The 22,619-nt window shown below is 41.2% G+C and overlaps 1 protein-coding gene across 1 annotated transcript; it reads right to left on the minus strand.

Moving 5' to 3' along the window:
• Positions 1–2,301: 2,301 nt before the first annotated feature.
• Positions 2,302–16,580, minus strand: LOC116656624 (dihydrodiol dehydrogenase 3-like). Its single transcript, XM_032473972.1, has 9 exons — positions 16,427–16,580; positions 14,315–14,482; positions 13,340–13,456; positions 12,005–12,082; positions 11,447–11,569; positions 8,886–8,995; positions 7,563–7,728; positions 5,132–5,214; positions 2,302–2,599 (listed from the first exon to the last, which is right to left on the minus strand). Exons 1-9 carry the CDS (start codon positions 16,508–16,510, stop codon positions 2,557–2,559), a joined length of 972 nt encoding a protein of 323 aa, XP_032329863.1. The 5' UTR covers positions 16,511–16,580; the 3' UTR covers positions 2,302–2,556.
• Between the last annotated feature and the right edge of the window lie 6,039 nt (positions 16,581–22,619).

Here is a 22,619-nt window from a genome sequence, read left to right on the forward strand (position 1 = left end):
CCTCGAAACGAGGGAAGAAGAATGCCGATGCTTTTTTGCAGCGTTTCTTACTTTACCATCACTGCATCCTACCATCAAAGCCCCAGAACCCACTGGAGTCATGGTCCCAGAGGTGACTCAGCGGTTTTCTCAGGCTCCGAAACCCCTGGCCGGGCGTAAAGGGCGAGGGAGGTGGAAAGGAGCGTTTTGAGCTTTGACGGCTCCTTCAGTGCCAGAGCTGACTTTGAAAACAACCAGGTCAAGAAAACCTATCCCAAAGTTGGCTTAACCTGCACAGAACAGTGTTACCTTCTTAAGATGAGGGTCAGAGGTAAGGCCGGCGCTGGGAAGGTCTGGGGAGCACAGGGCTTCTCTGAGGGTCTCTTGCTCTTCTGATTTCTCATCTATTTTTGTGGCTTTGAGTGGCAAGTATCTTCCGACAAATCCCGAACATCTGTATGTGGTCTACACCTCTTCTGTGACCCCAGCCTTCTCTGCCCAGCTGTACACACAGCGTCCTCACTTGGGTACCTAACAGGTATCTCAAACATATGCATCTAAAACTGAACTCATGATCTTCCACAAATGTTTGCCGCCTCAACACACCCATACACACCACCTCCATCTAAGAAAATGGCATCTCGTTTTTCCTGTTCCACAACCAACAATGTCTGGGGTGAGTGTTGATTCCCCGTTTCCTTTCACCACATGCCCGAGATGTTAGAAAGCTTAGTGGACTCTACCCTTAAAATACCTCCATGTCCAACAGATCTGACCACCCGTAGTGCTCATGCTGTGTCATCAGAGCACTTGGACAGAGCCCTTAAAAAGGGCTCGTTTTCATCATTTTCTTCTCAACATAAGACCCAGAGTGTCATTTTTTTTTTAAGATGTCAGCTCATATAACCACTCTGCTCAAAACCCACGATGTCATTCTTCATTTCTGTCAGAGTAAACGGCCTTCCAAAAGCCTGGCTGTCATGACATCCTTGACCCACTGGCTATCTGGCCCTTATCTTCAACTTTGATCTCATCCCCCATTAACCTCCAGCCATGTTAGCCTACATGCTGTCATTAAATGACATAGAAACACTCTTTCTTCCGGCCTCAGCATTTTCTGTTCCATATCCCATGTCTCCACAGAGCTCACTTTTTGCCTTAATTTTTGGTCAAGAGTTATCTTCTCAGTGAAACCTTTTCTGACCACTTCACAATATAAATAGCACCTAACATTCCCACTCACCCCTCCCCACAGTACTTCCCACCCCCCTTCCCTGCTGTCTTTTCCTCCAGTTGCTGTTAGAAGTCATGAGGCTTATGAGATTGTAGCCTGACTTGGGAGCTAGCAAATGAGCTTGCCCTGGTTTCACGGAAGCTGCTAGAGGAAGGGCCATTTATTACTGACAACAAGTGCTGCAGCCAAAGTCAGAGCGCTGTACTCCAACTTTGCTGAGACATAATTCACAGTTCCCGTTGAGTAGTCCAGGTTTACAACGTGATGATTGGGTGGACATACACACTGTGAAAATGTTCACAGCAAGGTGTGTGGTGCTAGCACCTGGGCCCCCGTGTCTGCAGGGGGAGGTGAAGGGGCCCAGGTGACACCCGAGCACCCAGCAGGCCAAGTTACAGGAAAAGGCACCTGAGTCTAGGGCCCCTGGGCCAATTGCAGGAGGCGCTGAGTGCCCCTGCTCCTCTCTGGGGAGAGGCGTTTTCTCTGTGTTACTGGACAGTCACACGCCTTCTGATTCCCTGGAGGGAGACACACTCTCTGTATTGCAAGGCGGTTCACTGTACAAACAGGAAGGGCTGAACGATGAAGGGTCATCAGTTCTTCTGCAGATCAGGGGTCCAGAGATGTGCGAGACTGTACGGGGTTCTCTCCCGTCGGGCACTTGCCCACCTGGAGCAGCTCAATCCCCCTGCTGTCACTCAGCCTTCATCCTCCACTAGACTGTGAACTCAAGATGTTTCTTGTTAAAATTTATTTCCTGTCTATGTTATTTACTGAGAAGACAATTTCTGGCACGTCAGGATTTTCAACAAAGTTTTCCTGAGTAGATCAACGAATGAATGCCGAATTATGCAAGAACTCATCAGAAGCTGGATCCAGGCAGATGAGTAAGAAATACATAAATAACCACATGCACAGTTTACAACAAGCAAAATATAATACTGCTTTGTAAAATAATATCTGATAGTCTATAAAAATACTTAGCTAAACTAAACAATAAGTATATAACCTGTATGTAGAAGATTGTTTTGATTTGTAAACCAACACACACATTTGTATTGGAAAAATGAAGAAAAATGTACTAAGAATTTTTTTTAATGAGCTAAACACAGGTGATCTTTATTTTGTACTCTCTCATTTCCCACATTTTCTGTAATTAATATGTATTATTTTAATTATCAGGAAAAACAAGTATCATTAATTTAAAGTTTTATTATTGCACAATTTTTTTAAAAATAGAAAGGCAAGCTTTCTGAAAGTTCAGGCACTGCTTTTCATCCCCTCCGCTGAGCACAGAAATCCTCTTCACAGCCCTCGGCAGGAGGCACGGTGGAGACTCAGAGTCAGTATTCTTCAGAAAATGGGTACTCAGGGTGACCAACACCACTGAAAGAGAAGGACGGACAGTCACTCATCAACTCTGTCCTGCTGTCAAACAGGAGCTTTCTCTGCGTGCAGTCAGGGTGGGCTAAAAACATGAAATGTACAACAATCCCCCCCCTTCTCTCCCAGCACACGTACACGCAGGCGCCTGGTCCAAGTGCAAATGGCACTTAGATGCCCACCTCCCACGTTCAGCTGTAATATTAACTCCACGGTGACAAGTATCTCACTGAGATTAGAGTTTATAGGAGGTGCAAGGTCTATGGCTAAACGTGGGGGTCGGTTCGGCCCCAGGGGAAATCCCTGACCCTGGGTGTTGAGAAGGATCTCAGTTCAGGACTTTGCTGCTCTTTATCACATATTCATTCGACAAATAAATACTGAGCACCGCCAACAATACGGGGGCCTCTGCTAAGGGACTCTGGTCTGTTCAGGAGGGAGCACGTCCACCTGAATGATCGCACCTACGAAATGTGAAGCGCTTTTCTGAATGTCTGGTTTATGAGAGCACTGGTTATTCAGAAATTAGAGTTACTAAGACAGGAGGGAAGAGGGTAGGGCACAACAACTCAAGTAATGACAACAATTTAACACCAAAATGGTGGAAGATTCACCAAATGGTGGAAGATTCACCTCCTAGTTGGCCTGAAGGACGAAGAGGTTTAACTTCCAGTAGACCTTGAGCTTCATTAGATGCTCATTGTAGCAGCGTGATCAAATAACATGCCCGCAGGTGCCATGACAGCCCCAAGGCTAACGTAAAAGGCCAAAGAGTGGGCGGTGGCCTGATTCCTGGTAATCTCAGTCCCTTCCCCAGGGCAGCTGGTTTGATCCCACCTGCAGGCGTGTGAAGCTACCAAGACCATAAAAAGTGACAACACCACGGCTAGGGGCCCTTTGCGCTCTCTCTCCCCTTTGGAGGCGGCCTGCACTCTGTCTATGGAGTGTGTGCCTACTTTACTTTAACCTGAGTACCCAATCCCCACACCTCTTTCCTTGCCTTTCTCTTGCCTTACACTCTATGCAGTGTGTATCTCTCTAAATAAATCTACAGTTACTCAACAGTGGCTCACACTTGAATTCTTCCCCGTGTGTAGCCAAGGACCCACACTTAGCAGGGCACATCCCAGGGGCTCAACCTAGACCTGGGACTTGGCCCTCCTGAAGCCCCACATCTGATTTCCTGCATCACCTCTACTGTTTCCCTTTATCCCCATGTTCTCATTTTTCTTTCTAAATTGGTTCTTTCCAAATCAGCTCATTAACAAATGCCTTCTGGGCAATTCCACATGCGGATAGCCATGCTGTTGACACAGGATCACAAAGATGAGGCAGTCTAGGCATTCAGAGCCTGATGAGGGAGAACAGAGTCACATGTGAAAGCCTTTGAGTATAGAAAAGTCACTTTCCACTTTTTTTTTTTTCATTTGTAATCTCTTTTCTCAGAATCATGATATAGTTCTATGAACAGAGAAGAAAGTTTTGAGATCTTACATTAGATTTAAATCTTCATTTTATCACTAATATGTACTTCTCTTCTCTCTAAACTCCCTTGCAAACTTCTCTCACTTTGATGAGTCTCCTTTCTCTTCAATCCTGACATCCTCCTGCAGGAATTCTACATGGAATTCCATGTGTGTGAATAAATCAAAGTCAGGGACAGAGGGGCTCCCCAGGGGATGGTCTCCTGAGGGACAAAGGGAACACTGACAAAAGTCTTAAATCAAGAAACCAGAGGAATGCAGATGAGTTTATCTGGGTGTGTGCTGCAGAAGATACAGCAGACGCCGCCTGGAGGGACAGTGAAGTTCACCATTGGTTTGTCACTCAGTCTGGTGAGACTACAAGGAAGAGAAAATGGAGTTGGATGGGGAAAAAATGCCAATGGGATGTATTTTGTATTTTGAAGAAATGGATAGTGTCTTGAAAAAAGGAAAACCCATTAAGGAGAAAAGCCACCAAACATTGAGGGGAGGGGGTGGCAGCGGGGCTGTGTTGTGATCTCACAGCACCACACACACTGACCTTCATGGACCCTTACACTATAAAAAGTATTAATATTACATTTAACAATTGTGTTGGATAAAAATGAATGTAATCCAAGCTTGATTCATTATTACAGTCGTAATTAATATAATAATTTCCCCTGATTTTAAGCAGAATGAAAGTGGAAACATTCTTAGAGGTCCCTAAAAGACTAGGGGGCTGTACACACTGTGCCTTCCTTGTATAATGTGCACATCAGCCCTGGGTGGGCGTACAGCAGGCACAGAGAATAAAGGCATAAAAGTAGTGAATTCACCATGATGTGGACACTGGTCATTCTGCTCATGGGCTGTCCTGAGCCCACTCACATTTATGTTGTGTCAGAGGCTCAGCCCTGGAGGAAACCTCTGGTTTGAGTTCTACAGGGAGCTCCTGGTTTCTCCTACACTGGAAACCAGGACTGCCTTCCTGGTTACAGAAACTTAGTTCCACTGCTAAGCCGCATGCTACAGAAAACAGTGCATGCGAAACAATCTACAAGTCACTTACAGCAGAAAATCACAATATCGTAAGTTTCTGTTGAGGCCGTCAATTGCTTTCATGTCTTCTGGTGTCAATTCAAAGTCAAAAACCTGGAAAGAAGGGAAAACTCACATTAAACTCTTCCCCAGGGAGAGGACTTGCACCTGGATGGGACCTGGAGGACTTGCACTTGGATGGAGGCAAGAAGAGGGTACAGGGAAGCCGTGCCTGGCCTCAGCTTCCAGGTGAACTGGTCTGGGACCCCTTCTGCTGAGTTCTCCGCCCCTCCTTTCCTGCCCCCTTTCCTTCTCTGCTCCTCTTCACAGAGGGTTACAGCTCAGCAAGCCCATATCTTTCTAAGTGAAATTCTTGTGGCAGAAAAAAAAAAAAACCTTGTTGGACAATCTGGACAAATTACTTGCACTTGTGCAAACATTAGACTAGATTTTCCTTCTCAATATTCCTAAAGTTTGACACAGCTTTGAGATGAAGCAAGCATTGGAAGGAGGAGTCTCCAAGTGTAAAAGTCTCTCCAAGAATCAGATATCAAGCTTACTCATTATGCATGAATAAATCTACAAAATAGGATTATACAAATGCCCTTGTGGAGAACACTATGGAATACATTTAAAACATTAAGGACACCAAAATAATTAGAAGTTCATATCACAATCATGGAATAGAAATCTCAATTATGTAAAGAATTCAGATTTCTCTATAGTGACCTAGTGTTTCAATGTAACATGAACTCAGACACTTAGTCTTTTCTGAAAGCTGGTAAAGTGACACTCAATATTATATACAAGAACTGCTGATCAAGAGCAACCAAGAAACCCTTAAAGAAGAAAAAGTTACCATTTAGTAAAGCAATGAGTATTGTCCACTATATGAGAGTGCACAAAAGCAAATCATTAAGTAGGACACAGAGGACACATAACTACTTATGGACTTTTGATATATGACAAAGTTGACAATGAAAATCTGTGGGAAAATATGGACATTTGGATTTTGATTTAGTTACATGTTTATGAATATATATATATATATATATATATATATATATAAAATCCTTTTTCAGTCATATTACAAAGTCAATTTCAGATGCATTACACACCCAGGTTTGAATGGAAGGATGAAGATACTTTTTCACGGTAATATTTCCTTGCCCCTTTAACTGATATGACCTGTGACTTGCATTGGACAGTAAAATTTGCCACAAGCAGTGGTGAGTCAGTTCTGACCCTTGACATGAGGAGGATTTTTTCCCACTCACCGCCTTGGGGTCACACCACTGTGCTGAGATGAAGACCAGGTTGGGGGGCCACAGTCTAACCAACTGTATGTGAAAATTTGCTGGGGCCACAGTCTAACCAACTGTATGTGAAAAACTATGTGGAGCAGAGTGTAGGCTCCTCTGACAAGAGCCAAATTCACCTGGTAAAGCAGAACTGCCCAGCTGCTCTGCGTGTAACTGCAAACATATGAGAGGCCCAGCGAAGAACAGAACAGCTTAGCTCAGCGCAGGCTTATTGTCAAACCACAGGGTCATGAGCTACATAAATGACCTTTGTAATAGACCCCATAACTGGGGAGAGTTTGCTGTACAGCTCTGGCTAACGGTATAATAATGGTCTCCTACACAAAAATCAAAAGATTTTAGCAAAAATGGACAAACTCTAATACCGGAATATCTCAAAGGCCGAAACACAAGGAGATCAAAAGTATGTAAATAGCACTACATTAGTACTCAAGGAAATGCAGAGTAAGCCGCAATGATCGGGAGGTTGAAGATCACGGCTGTAGCTTCCGTGAGCCCCAAATTGACATGCCGGAAACCTCGCCCCCACGGCGATGATATTACAACATGGGGTCTCTGAGTGGTGATGCAGTCATGAGGGTGGAACTCCCTTGAATGAGATTAGAAAGCAATTCATACACCATAAAAAAGACTTAAGAGGACTCCGTTGCTCCTTCTACCACGGAAAGCTACGATGAGAATTCTCCAAACCAGGACAGGGCCCTCGCCTGACCACACAAGGGCCCTGGTCTCAGAATCCAGCCTTTAGATCTGTGAGAATTAAATTTCAGTAGTTTCTAAGACACCCAAGGTCTGGTATTTTGTTAGAGCAGCCAAAATGGTCTAAGAAAGTCACATAATCCAATTTCCTGATTGGAGAATTTAGACATGAGGCATCACTTGCACAGGGTGACAGAATAAACTGCAAATGCAATGCCGAAACTAGCATCTCTCCTTTCTGCCCAATCTCAATTCTCCTTCACCGTGCAGCCTCTCCTGCTGCAAGTGCAGGTGGAGAAAACCCTTAGGATCTCACGTAAGTCACCAGTGCAGGAAATAAGGGTAACTCATCTTGGCCCAAAGACGCCTGGAAAGCTGCACACAGAGTGACCGCCGTGGAGGGTATGAGTTAGGAGCCCTGCCCCTCACCCCACGCATCACCTGCATGTTCTCCTTGATCCGCTTCTTATTGTAACTCTTGGCCAGAACCACCACCCTGCGCTGCAGCTGGTAGCGAAGGGCAATCACGGCTGGAGTTTGCTTGTGCTTTTTGGCAATGGCACCAAGAAGCGGGTCGTCCAAGAGAACTGGGAGGCTTTGGTCCACCCTGCAAGGAAATTCAGAAACGCTGAGGAGCTGACACTGAGCATTGAGTTCGTTAGGAGGCTTCCCAAACAGACCAACTAGGTCCACCTAGACCAGTGCTTCTCAAAATGTGTCCCTGACCATCAGCATCTGGGATCTAGTTAGAAATGGGAGTTCCGTGGCTGAACCCAAGACACAGGTAATGAGAAACTCAGGGGTGGCACCTAGCCATCTGTGTCACACAGCTCTCAGCTCATTTGGCTGCATTGGTGAGTTGAGACCAGTGCTTCCAAACCCACAGAAGTTTTACTCTTCTACTTCTCTGTGGCTGTTTTCTTCTCCAATCATAGCCCCAAAGTAAGGGCAAGGGCATGAAAGGAGAAATGGAAGGAAAACCTGAGACTTTTTTTATTTTAACTTTTCTCAGGTATTGACAAAAACTGAGTAGTCTCCAAATGAGAACTATTCATTGTATCATTACGTATAGTGTGCAATAAGATGTTTACAAAAATGGTCCAAAATCTAATTTTTCAGTCATGATAGACCTGAGAATTATATATTATTAACCCAATTTCAGATAAAAGGTAAGGGATGCTTGAGCTGATTGTTGGAAATGTGTTCATTAGTTACTGAATAAATCATGACATAAACGTGTCTTTGGTCTCAGCTGGGGGTTAGATATAGATGGTAATGCAGACAGCGGTTATTGATTCATCTGTAAGAAATCATGTGATGGGAGAACACTGGCTGAATGGTGGGTGACAAAAGAGAAAGATTTCTTCCCTTCCTTCCTCCTGTCCTCCAAGCCAGTTGAGAGCTATCTTCAGAGCACTGAGTATGGTATGATTAAAAATATTGCATCAAGCAGGATTTTACAGCATACAGCTGTGTGAGCTGTACCTCGTGCCTGGAACCCAACTACTATTGGAAATTGTTTTTTAATCTTTTATTGGAGCTACTGGTTCACAATGAGCCAAAATGCCATTTGAGCACCTTCTGGAAGAAAAGAACTAGCACTCCTACCTTTTGGTAAGAAATACGCATATTTGTTGGTTAGAATTATTTACTATGGAGGTCTTATTAGAAATCTAACATTTTTAAAAGGGGAATATAATTTTCATTCTATTAAAAAATAGAGTTTTAGGGAAAGCCCCTGTTGTCTTCATTAGGGTTCATTACCATTTGGGGTCTCTGTGGGATCCCAGAGCACTGTAGGCAACCAGAACAATGTCCTTGGACTTGCAGAAATCCAGCAGTTTGCTCTGGTTGAGATAAGGGTGACATTCCACCTGCAGAATGCCAACACGGACAAGGGTCACATTATGAAATGGTAATGTTAACATGACAGAGAAAGGTAAATATTTTTAAATGCTTTAAAAATAAAGCTGTGTAACATAAAATTGGAACTGGAAATGTCAACATCAAGTAATGACTTTTCAAAAATACATTTAAATCTCACCCTTGAAAAAGTTACAAGTAATGACATTCCTGAGAACAAGCAATCTAGGGGCCAGACCTGGATTACTAACCACCATCTTACACCAGCAGGAGACATGCCTCTTTCCAGATCTGGGACAAGAAAAGAACTGTTTGAATCCTGGACATCAGATTGTGCAGAAAGCAAGAATTTACTCCAAGACTCATGAAAAAACTGTCTGAAGGACTAAAAGAATCAGTCTGAGGGGGAGTCTGTTGGTGACATTTGGTTTGATTTGAGCGTCAAAGGGAATTATGAGCAAAAGCAATTGTAACACACAGAGTCGGTCAACGTCCATGAGTCCCTATCGATGAGAGAGGGAGAGAGAGCAGATATATATGCCTCCACTGAAGGTGATTATGACAACAAATCCATCCTCAGACACTGACAGTCAATGGGAAAGAGTTAAGTTTTTACCCTGCTTGTAGGAATAACTGTATCCTAATCTGACTCAATGAGGGAATTATATTTTTGCAGTAAATTGCCAAATAAGAATATTAATAAAGACTGTTCAAAATTGAAAATTAGTTTTTACACATCTCAATGAAATAACTAATTCAAGTGGAATTCATTGATGGATCCTCAAACCATAAGTAAAAATTTGAGGGAAATCAGTCTTCTAACAGCAATTACACTCCAGCAGATGACTAGGGAGTTTCAACAGGGAAAATACACATTGCCAAAGGAAAGGTCTGGCCGCCAGTAGCTCTACCACGGGGACAGAGGTACCATCACTGATAGCGGGACAGATCGTCATATGTGCTTCTTACTGGATGGCGCTTTGAGAGACACATTATGCGAAGGACATTTCTTGACAAATGTTTAACCTTAATGTATTAAGGCGTTCAGATCTAACTACTAATATACATGAGCTGGGAATCAAGAAACAAATTAATTAATACCACAAAAGAATAATCTGATAAACCTATTATATTTTTCAAAACCTGCCTGAATTTCATGGTAAGTTTGTGTGACCATTCTATATTAAAAGAGGGTGATAAACATGACTCAGAGTGACATATGAATCACAATGAGATCCAGCACAACAAAATATTACATACATGTATGTATATTATTATTGTGTATATGTTAAGTACATATTAAATATTAACATTGATAATATTGATACTATATATATATATATATAATTTTATAATTTTATTGCCTGCATTTTCCAAAGAAGACTCTTACTCTTAAGCTTCAGGTTGTACTTGAGGACATTATGTTATATGAAATAAGACAGTCAGAGAAAGTCAAATATTACATGACAACAGTTATGTGACATCTAAATTGGTCAAACTCATAGAATCACACAGTAGAGTGGTGGCTTCCAGGCGCTGGAGGATGGAGACATTGGGCGTTGCTAATAATGGACTTAAAAGTCTCAATTTCCCAAGAAGAATAAACTCTAGAGACCTACTGGACCACACTGTCCCTAGAGTTCACAATATTGTAATGCATTGTACTGTATAGCATTGCACACTTAAATTTTTCTTATGAGTACAGATGTCCATTAACTTTTCACTCCACAATAATGTAAAAATACAAGAAAAGATGTAAGAATACAAAACCTAATGAATAAAATGTATTTAAACAGTTAATTTTATGGTGGAAATCTATGGGAGAGCTACAGCAAAGCTCAGTAAATCACAAGGTCTGCTGTACATTTCAGCTAAACGTTCCTCAGTGAGTGTTTCCTCTACTGTTGGTATCACCATAAGCCATTCACTTCATCCCTCTAACCTTGGTGACTTTCATGGTCTCCAGTAAATCTTTCAGTTCCATGAGTTTATTGAAGATCCCTCAAAACAGAGACACCAGGACCTTTAATTCCTATTTCATCTGATTTTCAATCTTTCTTTGTTTACTTCCCGTTTCATGTTTTCAAGGCCTTCCTTCCTGTACACAGTTCCCTCCAAATCACATTCAATATCCAATTTCTAATGGTTTTGCAGCTCAGGGAAATGCCACCTTCCCCCTGACTTCCAGGTACCTATTCTAACCCTCCCTCATCTGCTTTCTCCTCCCTAGTTTCCTACACACAGTTTACCATTAAGGTCTCAACACCATTTACACCAAGACTTTATCAAACAGAGATACCATTATGGGTTCTATTCACAGCATTCTAGTCAGAGGCTCTGCTCTCTAGAACCTTCTGCCCCACAAAGGGAGGAGGAATAGGAAGGGTGCTGAGTAGACACCTGGCTGAGGTGCAGGAAGAAGGTTGTGAGGATCAGAAGGAGAGGAGAGCGAGAGGGCTCACCTGGTTGCAGACAGGCTTGTGCTTGAGCCCTGGCTTGTTCAGGATCTTCTCCAGCTGCTTGTGGTTAAAGTTGGACACACCAATGGACTTGGCCAGTCCCGCGTCCTTACACTTCTCCATGGCCTGGGGAGGAAGGGTGGTGATGAGTCATTTGTCACTGGCTATAGATCAGGAGTAAATGCAGGAAAGATCTGTTAAAATGGTCATCACCAGAATTAGGACTGATTATCAAGAAGAAAAATGTAATAAATCAAACAAGGGAAAGAGGTCATAACATAAGAATAAGAATCACAGTCTTCTTAGAAAACCCAAGACCGTATATGACACGTGGAAGGAAGGAGATGTCTATCTTCAGTGTCCCAAATTCCTCCCCTTTGTTCCTCTATAAACACTGGGTAGGTAATGATTTCCCCCACACCACACCAGCATGGCAGCCTTTTTAAAGCTTGTTAATTGCTGAATCCGATGGTCCACACACCATTCCCACAGGTGGAAGAAGTGAAGGAGATGCCCCCTCCCCTGGCTTCCTCCCCTGTGCTCTCTCCTCCACAGACTCACCTCCCACGTGCTACACAGATCCACTGTGTCAAATATTACTTTTCCATTTTCATCTTTGGGAAGAGGGTCCTCCCCTGGCTGGAAGAGAAGCAGTCATCTGAGAGCTGTCACAAAGTAATTTCTCCAAGCATAGCCCTGCTGGAAGGCACACCTAGAACCAGGACACTCAACCTCCACGAGGCAGGTGTTGCAACATTCAGGATACTGGTATTTACAAAGTGGCCTGCACATGGAGCCATAAGGAACGTCTTTAGGAGACAGGCTTCCTTTAACCTCTTGCATTTACTATAAGTTGCAATGAATATAATTCTCCTGCTTCTTAATGGGGACTGTCAGGGATGTATGTGAATGGTCTGCCCTGTATACTTCCCTCTTGCAAAATGCCTCTAGTTAGCTAAGAATGGAAGTAAGTTATCTGATTTCTGGCATAACTGCAGTATTGACTTAGTCAATATTCCCTCTGAACACTGAGAGGGCACTCACATGAACCAAGCAGGATCAATCCAGGCCATCCTCAGGTTCAAAAGGAATGTGGACCATCCAGACATTCTTGCAAATGTTAATGACTATGAGCATTGACCTCAATCAAGGCCATATTTGCCACCAATGGAAAATATGGAGATAACAATGAAGAAAGGCAAGAGTAATGCTATGTTAAAGGATAGAGAAAAGAACACATTTCTGAAGACTACTGCCAGCCCTTAACTCTATCCGTGGCTGGACATCCCATTTACATAATTCATTAAGCTATTTTGTGTAGGATACCTTGCGTAGATTTCTGTGACCTAAAATCAAGAGTTCTACATAGCACAGTTGTTAATTGCTAAGTGCAGTCTATAAAATATTGTGAAGACACCCAACATTTTATGCAAGGTCTCCCAAGTCCTTCTAAAGAGTGATGATTTAGACCCATCCAGAGAAAACATCACCAAACTTCTGAACTTGAAAAGTGAAAGAGAAGATAAAATCATCATGTTCAAGTCTAAGGCACTCTCATCCCTCACTACACCAGCCCCAAAATCTGTGTTTATCCAATCCCAAAGAGACTCTGGAGTCACACTCAGGACCCTGTGCTGAACTTGCCCATTTTTATTTCCACAAGATTTTAAGGCAAATGGTGTGAGATTGCTGGACTCTGTTTTCTTGGGGGCATGGAAAGAAAATTAAGGATTCAAAAAAGTTACTAAAAATATAATAAGAAATTGTTACTTTGGGGATTCTACTGTACTGTAATCCTTACAACCTTCTAAAAAAATTTTAATTCAAACATTCATGCAAGTTACTAGATGTTTTGACATAAGAAATAAAATCGTTATCATCACACAAACTGCCAACCTTCATAGCCATGGGAAAGTGAATAATATAGAGGTCCACATAGTCCAGTTGAAGATCTTTCAGTGACTTTTCCAAGGCTGGTCGCACCAACTCTGGTCGAAGGAAAGTGGCCCAAAGCTGCAGAGGTTAAAGAATGCAAGCTGGGTTAAATCGTACTTCAGGTGATTTTGTTGTTATTTTTTTTCCTCTTTCACCTAATAGTTAGACCTTTCCACCGTTTAGGAACCAATGACCACTGAGGAAAAATACTGCCTTTCTTTTTGAGGATCTTTTTGACCTAAACGACCAATGTAAACTTTATTACTGGCTTGGCGTTATCATCAGTGCGTGTAGTAACAGTGGCAGGAGAAGACCCAGGAGGTCGAAAGTGGTACAGAATTAATTGCCATGTCCATCAACTAAATTGTGTTGGTACAGTTTGAAATCACTTCAAAAACTTGGACTAATTCAATCAGTCGATCCTCTTAGGAATAATTAGTATATATTTGTTTGCATAACTGAACAAATAGTCTTTTGATTGCATTAATATGTGCAGAACGCAACTGAAGACACTGTGACTGAATCTTGAGTAATACGCAGAGAGCCTCTCCTGTCCCCCTCTCTTACAGACAGAGGTGAAAACAGATTCACAATGTGAAGAAATTTTAGAAGGTCGCCCAGATATAAGGGAAGGTATATTATGATCCCAGTTCTCTGATTTATTAGCCCACACTAAGTCACACTGCTCTGGTCTACGCTCAGAGAAGTAAAGTGACCACACTTTAAAGTTACAATTTGAACACAGTGATGATGAGAAAGCCATCAACTCTCTAGTCTCTTATTTGGGGAGGGCACAAGATTTACTATGTAATATATGTGGAGAAAACTTTTACCAATATGCACGCTCACCAAAAAAATACTGGCTCCATTATATATCATTGGCACCTATGCACGATCACGGTTCACACATGGGCACACACGCCACACACACAGCACCTTTGAAGTGTAGAATATGTCTTCTCTCTTCACAGTGCCGTCTGCAATCTTGCTTCGGATGGCCTGTCCAACCTGCTCTTCGTTTTGGTAGACATACGCACAGTCAATATGGCGGAACCCAGCACCTATAGCGAATTTGGTGGCCTCTAGAGCTTCGCTCTTAGGAACCTACATAAGCAACAAAGGTTGTACTTCAATATCCACACGATTAAGAGATTGCTGAGGCGCAAGCTGTGACCTCCCCAAGCATCAACTTCTCTTCATGCCTTAGGTTCGTGCTGCAAGTGTGGTGATGAGCCCATAATGGGTTCTCTGGACTTTCCTGGTCAGTAATTAAAGGTAGAAATCCTGGAAACCCTTTAACTGCAGGCAATCTTTTATTGATCGCTGGAATCAGAGGTCCCCAAGACCACCCTCTTGCTCAGTGATTTGCTAGAAGAACCCAAAAGACTCAGCCAGAAGTTCTAGTCATCGATACGATTTACACTGTGAGATGTTTGCAATAAAAACAACAGTGGGATAAAGTACATGGTACAAATCATCAAGAAACAAGGTGAAAGCTTCTAAGGATCATCTATAAATGTAGTCACACAGAATACACCAAATAGAAACTAGCTATTCAGGGTGTACAAAGCAGTGTGTTCATAAATACATCCATTGTGAAATGACACCACAATCAAACAAGTTATTATAGCTATCACTTTACACAGCTTTTTGAGATGTGCACTGAGAAAACTGAAGGTCTACTCCATTAGCACATCTCAAGAACGTAATCCTTTGTTTTAAACTGCAATCACTGCGCTGCACGTTAGGTCTCCAGAACTTACTCATCATATACCTGAAGGTTTGATGCACAGATCAACATGGTTCCATTTTTCCCACCTCTGTTCCCATCTCCTGGTCACCATGCCTTTACTCTCTGCTTCTATGAGCTTGATCATTTTTAGATTCCACCTACAGAGATATTTTGTGGTATCTGTCCTTCTGGGTGTGGCTTATTTCACTTTGCTCAATGTTCTCCAGGTTCATCAGTGTGGTTGCAAATGGCAGGATTAACCTCTTCTGTAAGGGTGAGTAACACTCCATTTTTTAAATCTATTTCAGAATCTTTTCTTTATCAATGAGGTAGATATTTGGAATAACTGCTCTCTGCCGGTTCCAGTCATGCTCTTTCCTTCAGGGTACAGCCATTCAGAGACTGACCAAGAAGTAAATACCAGTGAGCTTCAGGGATATCCTGGGTCCTTCCCTCCCCTCAACCCACTCTGCACTACAGAGTAAACAAGTCCTGTCTTCAGTCTCCAAAATGTCTCTGAAGATTTCCTTCTGTTTCATAGACAAGAAGAGGGAGAATCAAAGTTTAATTTAAGACCAGTCCCTTGTCCTACAACTAAATAGTTAAGAGACAAGTTACCCAGCACCCTTCTGACTTCTAGCCTAGAGACTTTACATTTTGCCCAACTTTCGTCCAAACACTGACGTCTATACTTTCATAAAATATATTGCAAAACCCAAGAATTGAAGCTTGACCTGTAAGATTGTAGCTCATTCCCTACAATGATATTATAATTTCCATCAGGATAAGTTCCAGCAGAACAGAAGTGCATAGCAAACCACAGATGGACTATTTCTGGCCTGGCAACCAGCAGGCTACCCCACAGCAGAAAAGCAATTCCCTCTCATTTGTTTTCATTCACCTCATCTTCAAGACCTCTTATCTCAAACATTTCTCTGATCTTTCTTGGAAGGGGAAAGATTTCTTGAATTGCTGATATATACAGAGAAACTGCTTCATTGCAATCACACTCAAAGCAAAGCAACTGACAGTCAGTGTTCTTGGCAACTGAGTTTCATCACTTCCATCAAGCTGGAAAAGAAATAGAAACTGTGGAGAGACCCAGAATGATCTGGAGGTGACCACAGTTTCAGAACAGGATGCAGAGTGAAGACTGAGTACTTTCTCCCCCGTCGCAAGGAATGGTTCTAGGCTGGTTAGGCGAAGCAAGGGGGCCTCCCAGACTCACCCAGGAACTCAGGGAATTTAAAGTCCAGTTTGTTTCCACCCATGTTGCATCTATTTTAAATGCTCAGCTCAAAGATCACTATTGTTACCTCCTCAGGTGCATAGGTGCCAAATCCCAGCACAGGAATGAAGCGGCCGTCATTAAGTTCCCGACGCTGATGTTTGGGATCCATTGCCTGTGGCTCCTCTGACTGAGCAGACTGTGATTCCTTCTGCTGCACTCATAGTTTATAAATAACAGGAAGGTACCACCCCAACTGCACCGCCCAATTGTTAGCAAATATATTGTGGGAGGAGCAGGTTAAAGCAGTAACCATGGAGTGAGAAACATTTGAAGTGAATTAACTTATTTGGTTTGTTATCAGAATAATCTTAAGTACTATCTAATGATAAATTCATCATTAATTTTGCAAAATTTTATCTTATCAGTTTAGTAAGTAATTTTCAACTTCTGGAACCATTTACATGATTATTAATTATTGCACAAGAGTTGCTGAATGGTTATTGACCAGATGATAGACTAGAAGCCTCCACAAAGCAACCTTTTTTATTTTTCTAAATATGACGCCTGATCTTGGTAAACCATCACTTGAAACAATTAACGATTTTGCAATACACACACACACACAGTCACACAAATTAAAGGAGGGATTAATGAGCATTTTTCAAAATGTTAACACTTAATAAAGAATTAAGATCACAAATTAAAATTAATTTGCCTTACTAATTTCCCACGAGGAAAATTAGTGTGCTTTACAGTCTGGACAGGGGTGAAACCCTGACAGCTATACCAAAACCAGGCATTCCGGCAAACTGCTTGCTGGAGGTTGATTTTTAACAGGGTATGGACGTCCTGTGCCCTGGGTAACCTGGCTCTTACATTGTTCGTGCCTTTCATCTAGTTGTATAACTTTTGAAAACTATCATGCCTTAAATGAGAAATATTTTACATAATTTATTACCTTGCTCAACATTATTCATAAGAGAAAAATCTGCAAACAAGTTAAATTATAATAAATTTGGGAAGCATTAGGGAAATCCTGACACAGTGATACAATCGAATGTTGTGAAGCCAATTAAAATGTACCATATAGAGTCATGTCAGCAACAAATGGTGAGCTGGAAAGCGCTAAATTCCCCCATAGAAAAGTAAAGAAAGAAAAACAGAAAGTAGCTATAAAACTTTAGAGGAGCTTTGGAAAATAGTGAAACAAAAATGTGCAGCAACAAAGTGAACACCCAATTAGGAAAAATCCAGAAAACAGTGGTAAAACCTTCATGGTGTTCATACCCACCCATAGCTTCCTGATGCCTGGTGCCAGGCTGTCTTGCTTGGTACAGGCATCAGTCAGCTCCCTGTCCTCCCTCAAACCAGGGTCATCACAGGAAACCTTATTTGTAATGATCTAACCATTTTGGGGTCCATCTGAAGACCAATGTTTGTTCTGCCCAGCTCTAAGCTAAAACTGGAAGGGCGGCTGGAATATCTCATTCCAGCTGCAGGGAGACCATACATACACAGCAGCCAGGGACAAGGGGTTAAAGGAGGAGACACAGCCTAGAGCGTGTAAAACTCTGAGCAGAACTGGGGTGTGGATTTGGGGGATATTAAGGGATTCAAAAAGCAGCCATGTATTCAGGGGAATCAAAAAGCCACACCCAGGCCAGGCAACGTGCAGGCTCAGAAGGGAACTCAGGAGCCCTTCAGCTTTCATGTTGGGCTGATCCCAGGACGAGCAGCTTACCAGGCTAATTATAGAACCATCATGACGTGGAACAAATCTGCAAAGTGTGGGTAGTCGGCTGCTGCTCTGAGTGCCCAACTATAAACACATAAGCAAAGCATTAAAAAAGGGAAACATGGTCCATTAAAAGACAAAAATAAATTAGCAGAAAAGTTTCCCTAAATAAGAACAGGCATTGGAATTAGTAGACAAAGAGTTTCAAAACAACTTTCTTACACACGCTGAAGTGATTAAAGGAAAAAAATTGTCAAAGAACTAGAGGAAAACAGGCAATTGATACATGAATATAATGATTACTATCAAATAAGGTATAGAAAATATGCAGCTTAAGGCACAAGAAGGAAAAATGAAAGTATGTGAACAGGCACAAAAGGACTTGTAGGACCACCATTTGAACTCATACACACATCAGAGTCCCATGAGAGAGAGACAATGGGACAGAAGATTATTAACAGAAATAATAACAGACTCCCCAAATTGGATGAAGGCATGAATTAACAAATGTGAGAAACTCAAAGAACTACAGGTAGAATCAACACAAAGATATCCATATTTACATACATTGTATTCAAACTGATCAAACAAGACAAGTCACCACCTTGGAAGCAGCAAAGGAAACATGACTCATCAGGCAGAAGGGACCCTGGACACGTTATCAGTGCACTCCTCATTAGAAGCATCAGAGGACATAGGGCAGTAGGAGTGTGCATTTGAAATGACAAAAGAAAATAAAATACCCTGTCAATCAAGAATTCTACATCCTGCAAACAGGTCCTTCCAATGTGAGGGCATAATTCAGACAATCGTAGATAAACAATAGATGAGGAAGTTTATTGTCATTGGAACTGCCTCATGAAAAATGTAAAGAGTTCAAAGGAACAGATGCTAGATAGCAACTCAGAGCCATAAGAAGATATAAAGACCTCTGGTGTGGGTCAGTATAGGAGCAAATATAAAATTACTCATTTCTGCACGTTTGTTTGGTACCTCTAGTTTTCCTCATCAACAAGATTTAAAAGATAAATGCATAAAATAATCATGGATCTATGCCAATGTGTACACAAAGTATGAATGTGAAATAAATGACATCAATAACATAAACTGGGAAAATGGGGACTGAACTTTACAGTAGCAGAGTTTCTAAGGCATGGCGGTTAAATTGTTATCAACTCAAAAATATTGATATAGCTTCACAGTGTTACGTGTAATCCACATGGTGATCACAAGGAAAATAACAGTAAAACACAGAGGAAAATGAGAAGGGAATAAAAACATGTCACTACCAAAATCATATAAACATAAAGGAAGGTAGTACTTAAGGGATTTATTTCGTATTGGAAAAAAGATTTAAATGGCAAAGCCTTTTCCTATCAGTAATTTCATTAAATGTAAATAAATTAAACTCCACATTCAAAAGCTATCTATTGGCAGAATACATATTTTAACAACTACATCAAATTTCTGTTCTCTGCAAGAGACTCACTTTGGATCTAAGGACACAAATATGTTGAAAGGAAAAGATGGTAAAATGTACTCCATGTATACGGCAACCAAAAGAACTGGTGTGACTATAACAATAACAGAACTGAAAAAAAAATAAAAAGGCTTTGAAATGAAAATTGCAGCAAAAGACAAGGAGGATATCATATACTGATTAAAAAGAGCAATTATAAATATATATGGGCCAAACATCAGAGCTCCAATATATATAAAATCATCATGAACAGAACTGAAGGGAGAAATAGGCACAACTACAATACTAGATGGAAACATCAACACCCCACTGTTGATAATTGATAAAACAACCAGACAAAAGATCAATAAGGAAATATAAAAGTACTGTGAATAACTGTAAGCCAACACCCTGAATAATGTAGAGCAAATGGAAAATTCCTACAAACACACAACCTATGAAGACTGAATCATGAAGGAGCAGAAAGCCTGAGTAGACCTGGCTCTAGTATGGGGATTGGATCAGTGATCAAAAACCTATCAATAAAGACAGGCCAATGGCCAGATGGCTTCACTCGGGAAGGCCACACATCACTCAAAGCAGAAGTAACAACAATTACTCTAAAGCCTCTTGCAAAAACCTGAACTGGAAGAAACACTTTCTAAATCATTCTATGAGGCCAGCATTACCGTGGGTACAAAACCAGACACAGACACTGCACAAAAATGAACTGCAAATATTGCATATAATTATTGTTGCAAAAAAGCTCAACAAAATTCTACAAAGCTGAATTTAGCGACATACTAAGAATTATACACCATGACCAACTGAGATTCTTCCCTGGAATGGAAGAACTGTTCACATGTTAGTTTTAGGAAAGGCAGCACCCCACATTATCAGGGAGAAGGGAGCAAAGCACATGAAACCACAGCTGGTGCGGAAAAAGCACTTGGCACAACTTGGTATCTATTCGTGAAGAACAGCTCTCACCAAATTAGAAAGAGAAAGAATATTTCTCAGCGTAATGAAGCCCATGTGTGAGAAACCACAACTAATATCATACTTAGTGTTGAAAAGACTGAAAATATTCCTGCATAATATCAATAATAAGAAAATTTATCTATTTTTACCTTCCGGTCAACATACTATTGGTAGTTCCAGCTACAGTAATACAACAAGAAAAAATATATATGCATCCACAGACGTATAATTATCTGTATTCTGAGATACCATGATCTTGTATATAGAAAACTATAAGATAAAACAAAAAAATGTTAGAACTAATAAAAAATTTCAGCAAATGTGTAGCATATATCAACACAGAAAAAGCAGTGACATTTCCATACACTAACAATGAACAACCTGAGAAGAAAATTCAAAAAGCAATTCATTTGAAATGGCATGAAAAAGAATAATGCACTTAGAAACAACCCAAAGCAAAGGCCATGTATAATTATAAATAAAAAAAAATTGAAGAGTAAAGAACACAAAAATACATGGCAAGACACTCGTATTCATGAATGAAAGACTTAGGTTGGCAATACCAGCCGAAATAATCCATACTTTCAATGGAATGTTATGTACATTCCAACATCAGTTTGTACAGAAGTAGAAAACACACCTGAAATTCTTGTGGAATCTCAAGGAATCTTGAGTAGTCAAAACAATCGTGAAAAGGAAGAAACAAATCTTGGGGGAAGAAAATTATTTTAAAGAACAAGTTTGGGTTTTCACAATTCTAGATTTTGTAACTTGCTGCAAAATTAATAGAAACAAAATAGAGTAAATAATGGCATAAAGACAGATCTGAAGAGCAATGAAGTAGAGGAATTAGGAATAAACATGCACATGTATAATCACATGACATTTGACAAGGTTGCCTGGATCTTTCCATAGGAAAAGGGCAGTCTTTTCAACAAACAATGAGGACAAAATTAGATGTTGACGCTCAAAAGAAAGAATTTAGATGTCAAACTTACACCACACATACACACAAACACTGTCACCACACACAGCACACACACATACCACAAACACACACACAACACACACACACACACACACACACACAGAGAAAAAACCTCAAAATCCATCAAAATCCTAAACATACAAGACACACAATGAAACCCCTAGAGGAAAAAACCTATGGAGAAATCACGATGTTGGATTTGACCCCGATTTCTTGGAAATGTCACCAAAACACAAGCAGCAAAAGAAAAAATAGAGAAATTAGTGTTCATCAAAGTTCAAAGCATTTTTGCGCTAAAAGAAACTGATGAGAGAGTGGATACTCAATACTCAGAATGGGAATTTAAAAAAACCTTTACAAATAGTATTTCTGGTAAAGCTGAATAAAATAGAACTTCCTGGCACATACCCCAAACCTTTGCTTTACCTCAAATCATCTTGGCTCAACTGCCACGGACAGTGCTTGGTGACCCATAGGCCTTCTTGCATACTAGCTCCATTGTTACATTCTTCACTATCCCTTCCTATTGACGCAAAATTGACATTTTTATATGCCCTCACTCTGAGATTGCCGTCACTACCACCGTTTCTCTTCCCTAAGGCACTCAGAGTGTTTTCTAGCACTTTCTGCGTTTGCACCCTGAACGAACGCCAGTGTATCCACACTGACCTCACACCAAGCTCTTTGGTATTTTCTCTCAACACCCTTCAGTAGTGCGCTGGGTTTCTCTTCTGCTTTTTATTTGGCTTGAGTTCTCTATACCCAGCATCCAGAACTGATGGAACTCTGCGGGCAGGAGGATCCTAAATCCCACATGAAGTGGACCAAGTTACCCTGGGCACTGCCCCGGTTTCTGCTTCTGCTCTCTCCGTCTCTGCTTCAGAGGCACCACCTGCTCCTCTTCCTCTGTGCATTTCTGCACTTTCAGGATCTCAGAGTGTGAGGGAACTTGAAGGCACAGACAACAACAGTCACAGAATAAGGGAAAGTATCAGGTCACAACAGGAATGCAATGTCATGTCAATAAGGATCTTCATTATAGAAGGAGTTAATAATACATAAGAAAATGCTCAGATTCTCAAAAAAAGAATTCAAAAAGCTCTTGTTTGGCTAAA

This window comes from Camelus ferus, chromosome 35, assembly GCF_009834535.1.
Source record: "Camelus ferus isolate YT-003-E chromosome 35, BCGSAC_Cfer_1.0, whole genome shotgun sequence".
Classification (NCBI taxonomy): Eukaryota; Metazoa; Chordata; class Mammalia; order Artiodactyla; family Camelidae; genus Camelus; species Camelus ferus.

Bases quoted from the DNA above. Each gene is read 5' to 3' on its own strand.
- LOC116656624 (XM_032473972.1), bottom strand. From the start codon at position 16,510: ATGGATCCCAAACATCAGCGTCGGGAACTTAATGACGGCCGCTTCATT. The intron at 11,570-12,004 runs GTGAGTCTGTGG...CTTCCTCCCCAG, and splicing joins ATCTGTGTAGCACGTGGGAG to GCCATGGAGAAGTGTAAGGA. The intron at 5,215-7,562 runs GTGATGCGTGGG...CCTTCTTTCCAG, and splicing joins GGATCAAGGAGAACATGCAG to GTTTTTGACTTTGAATTGAC.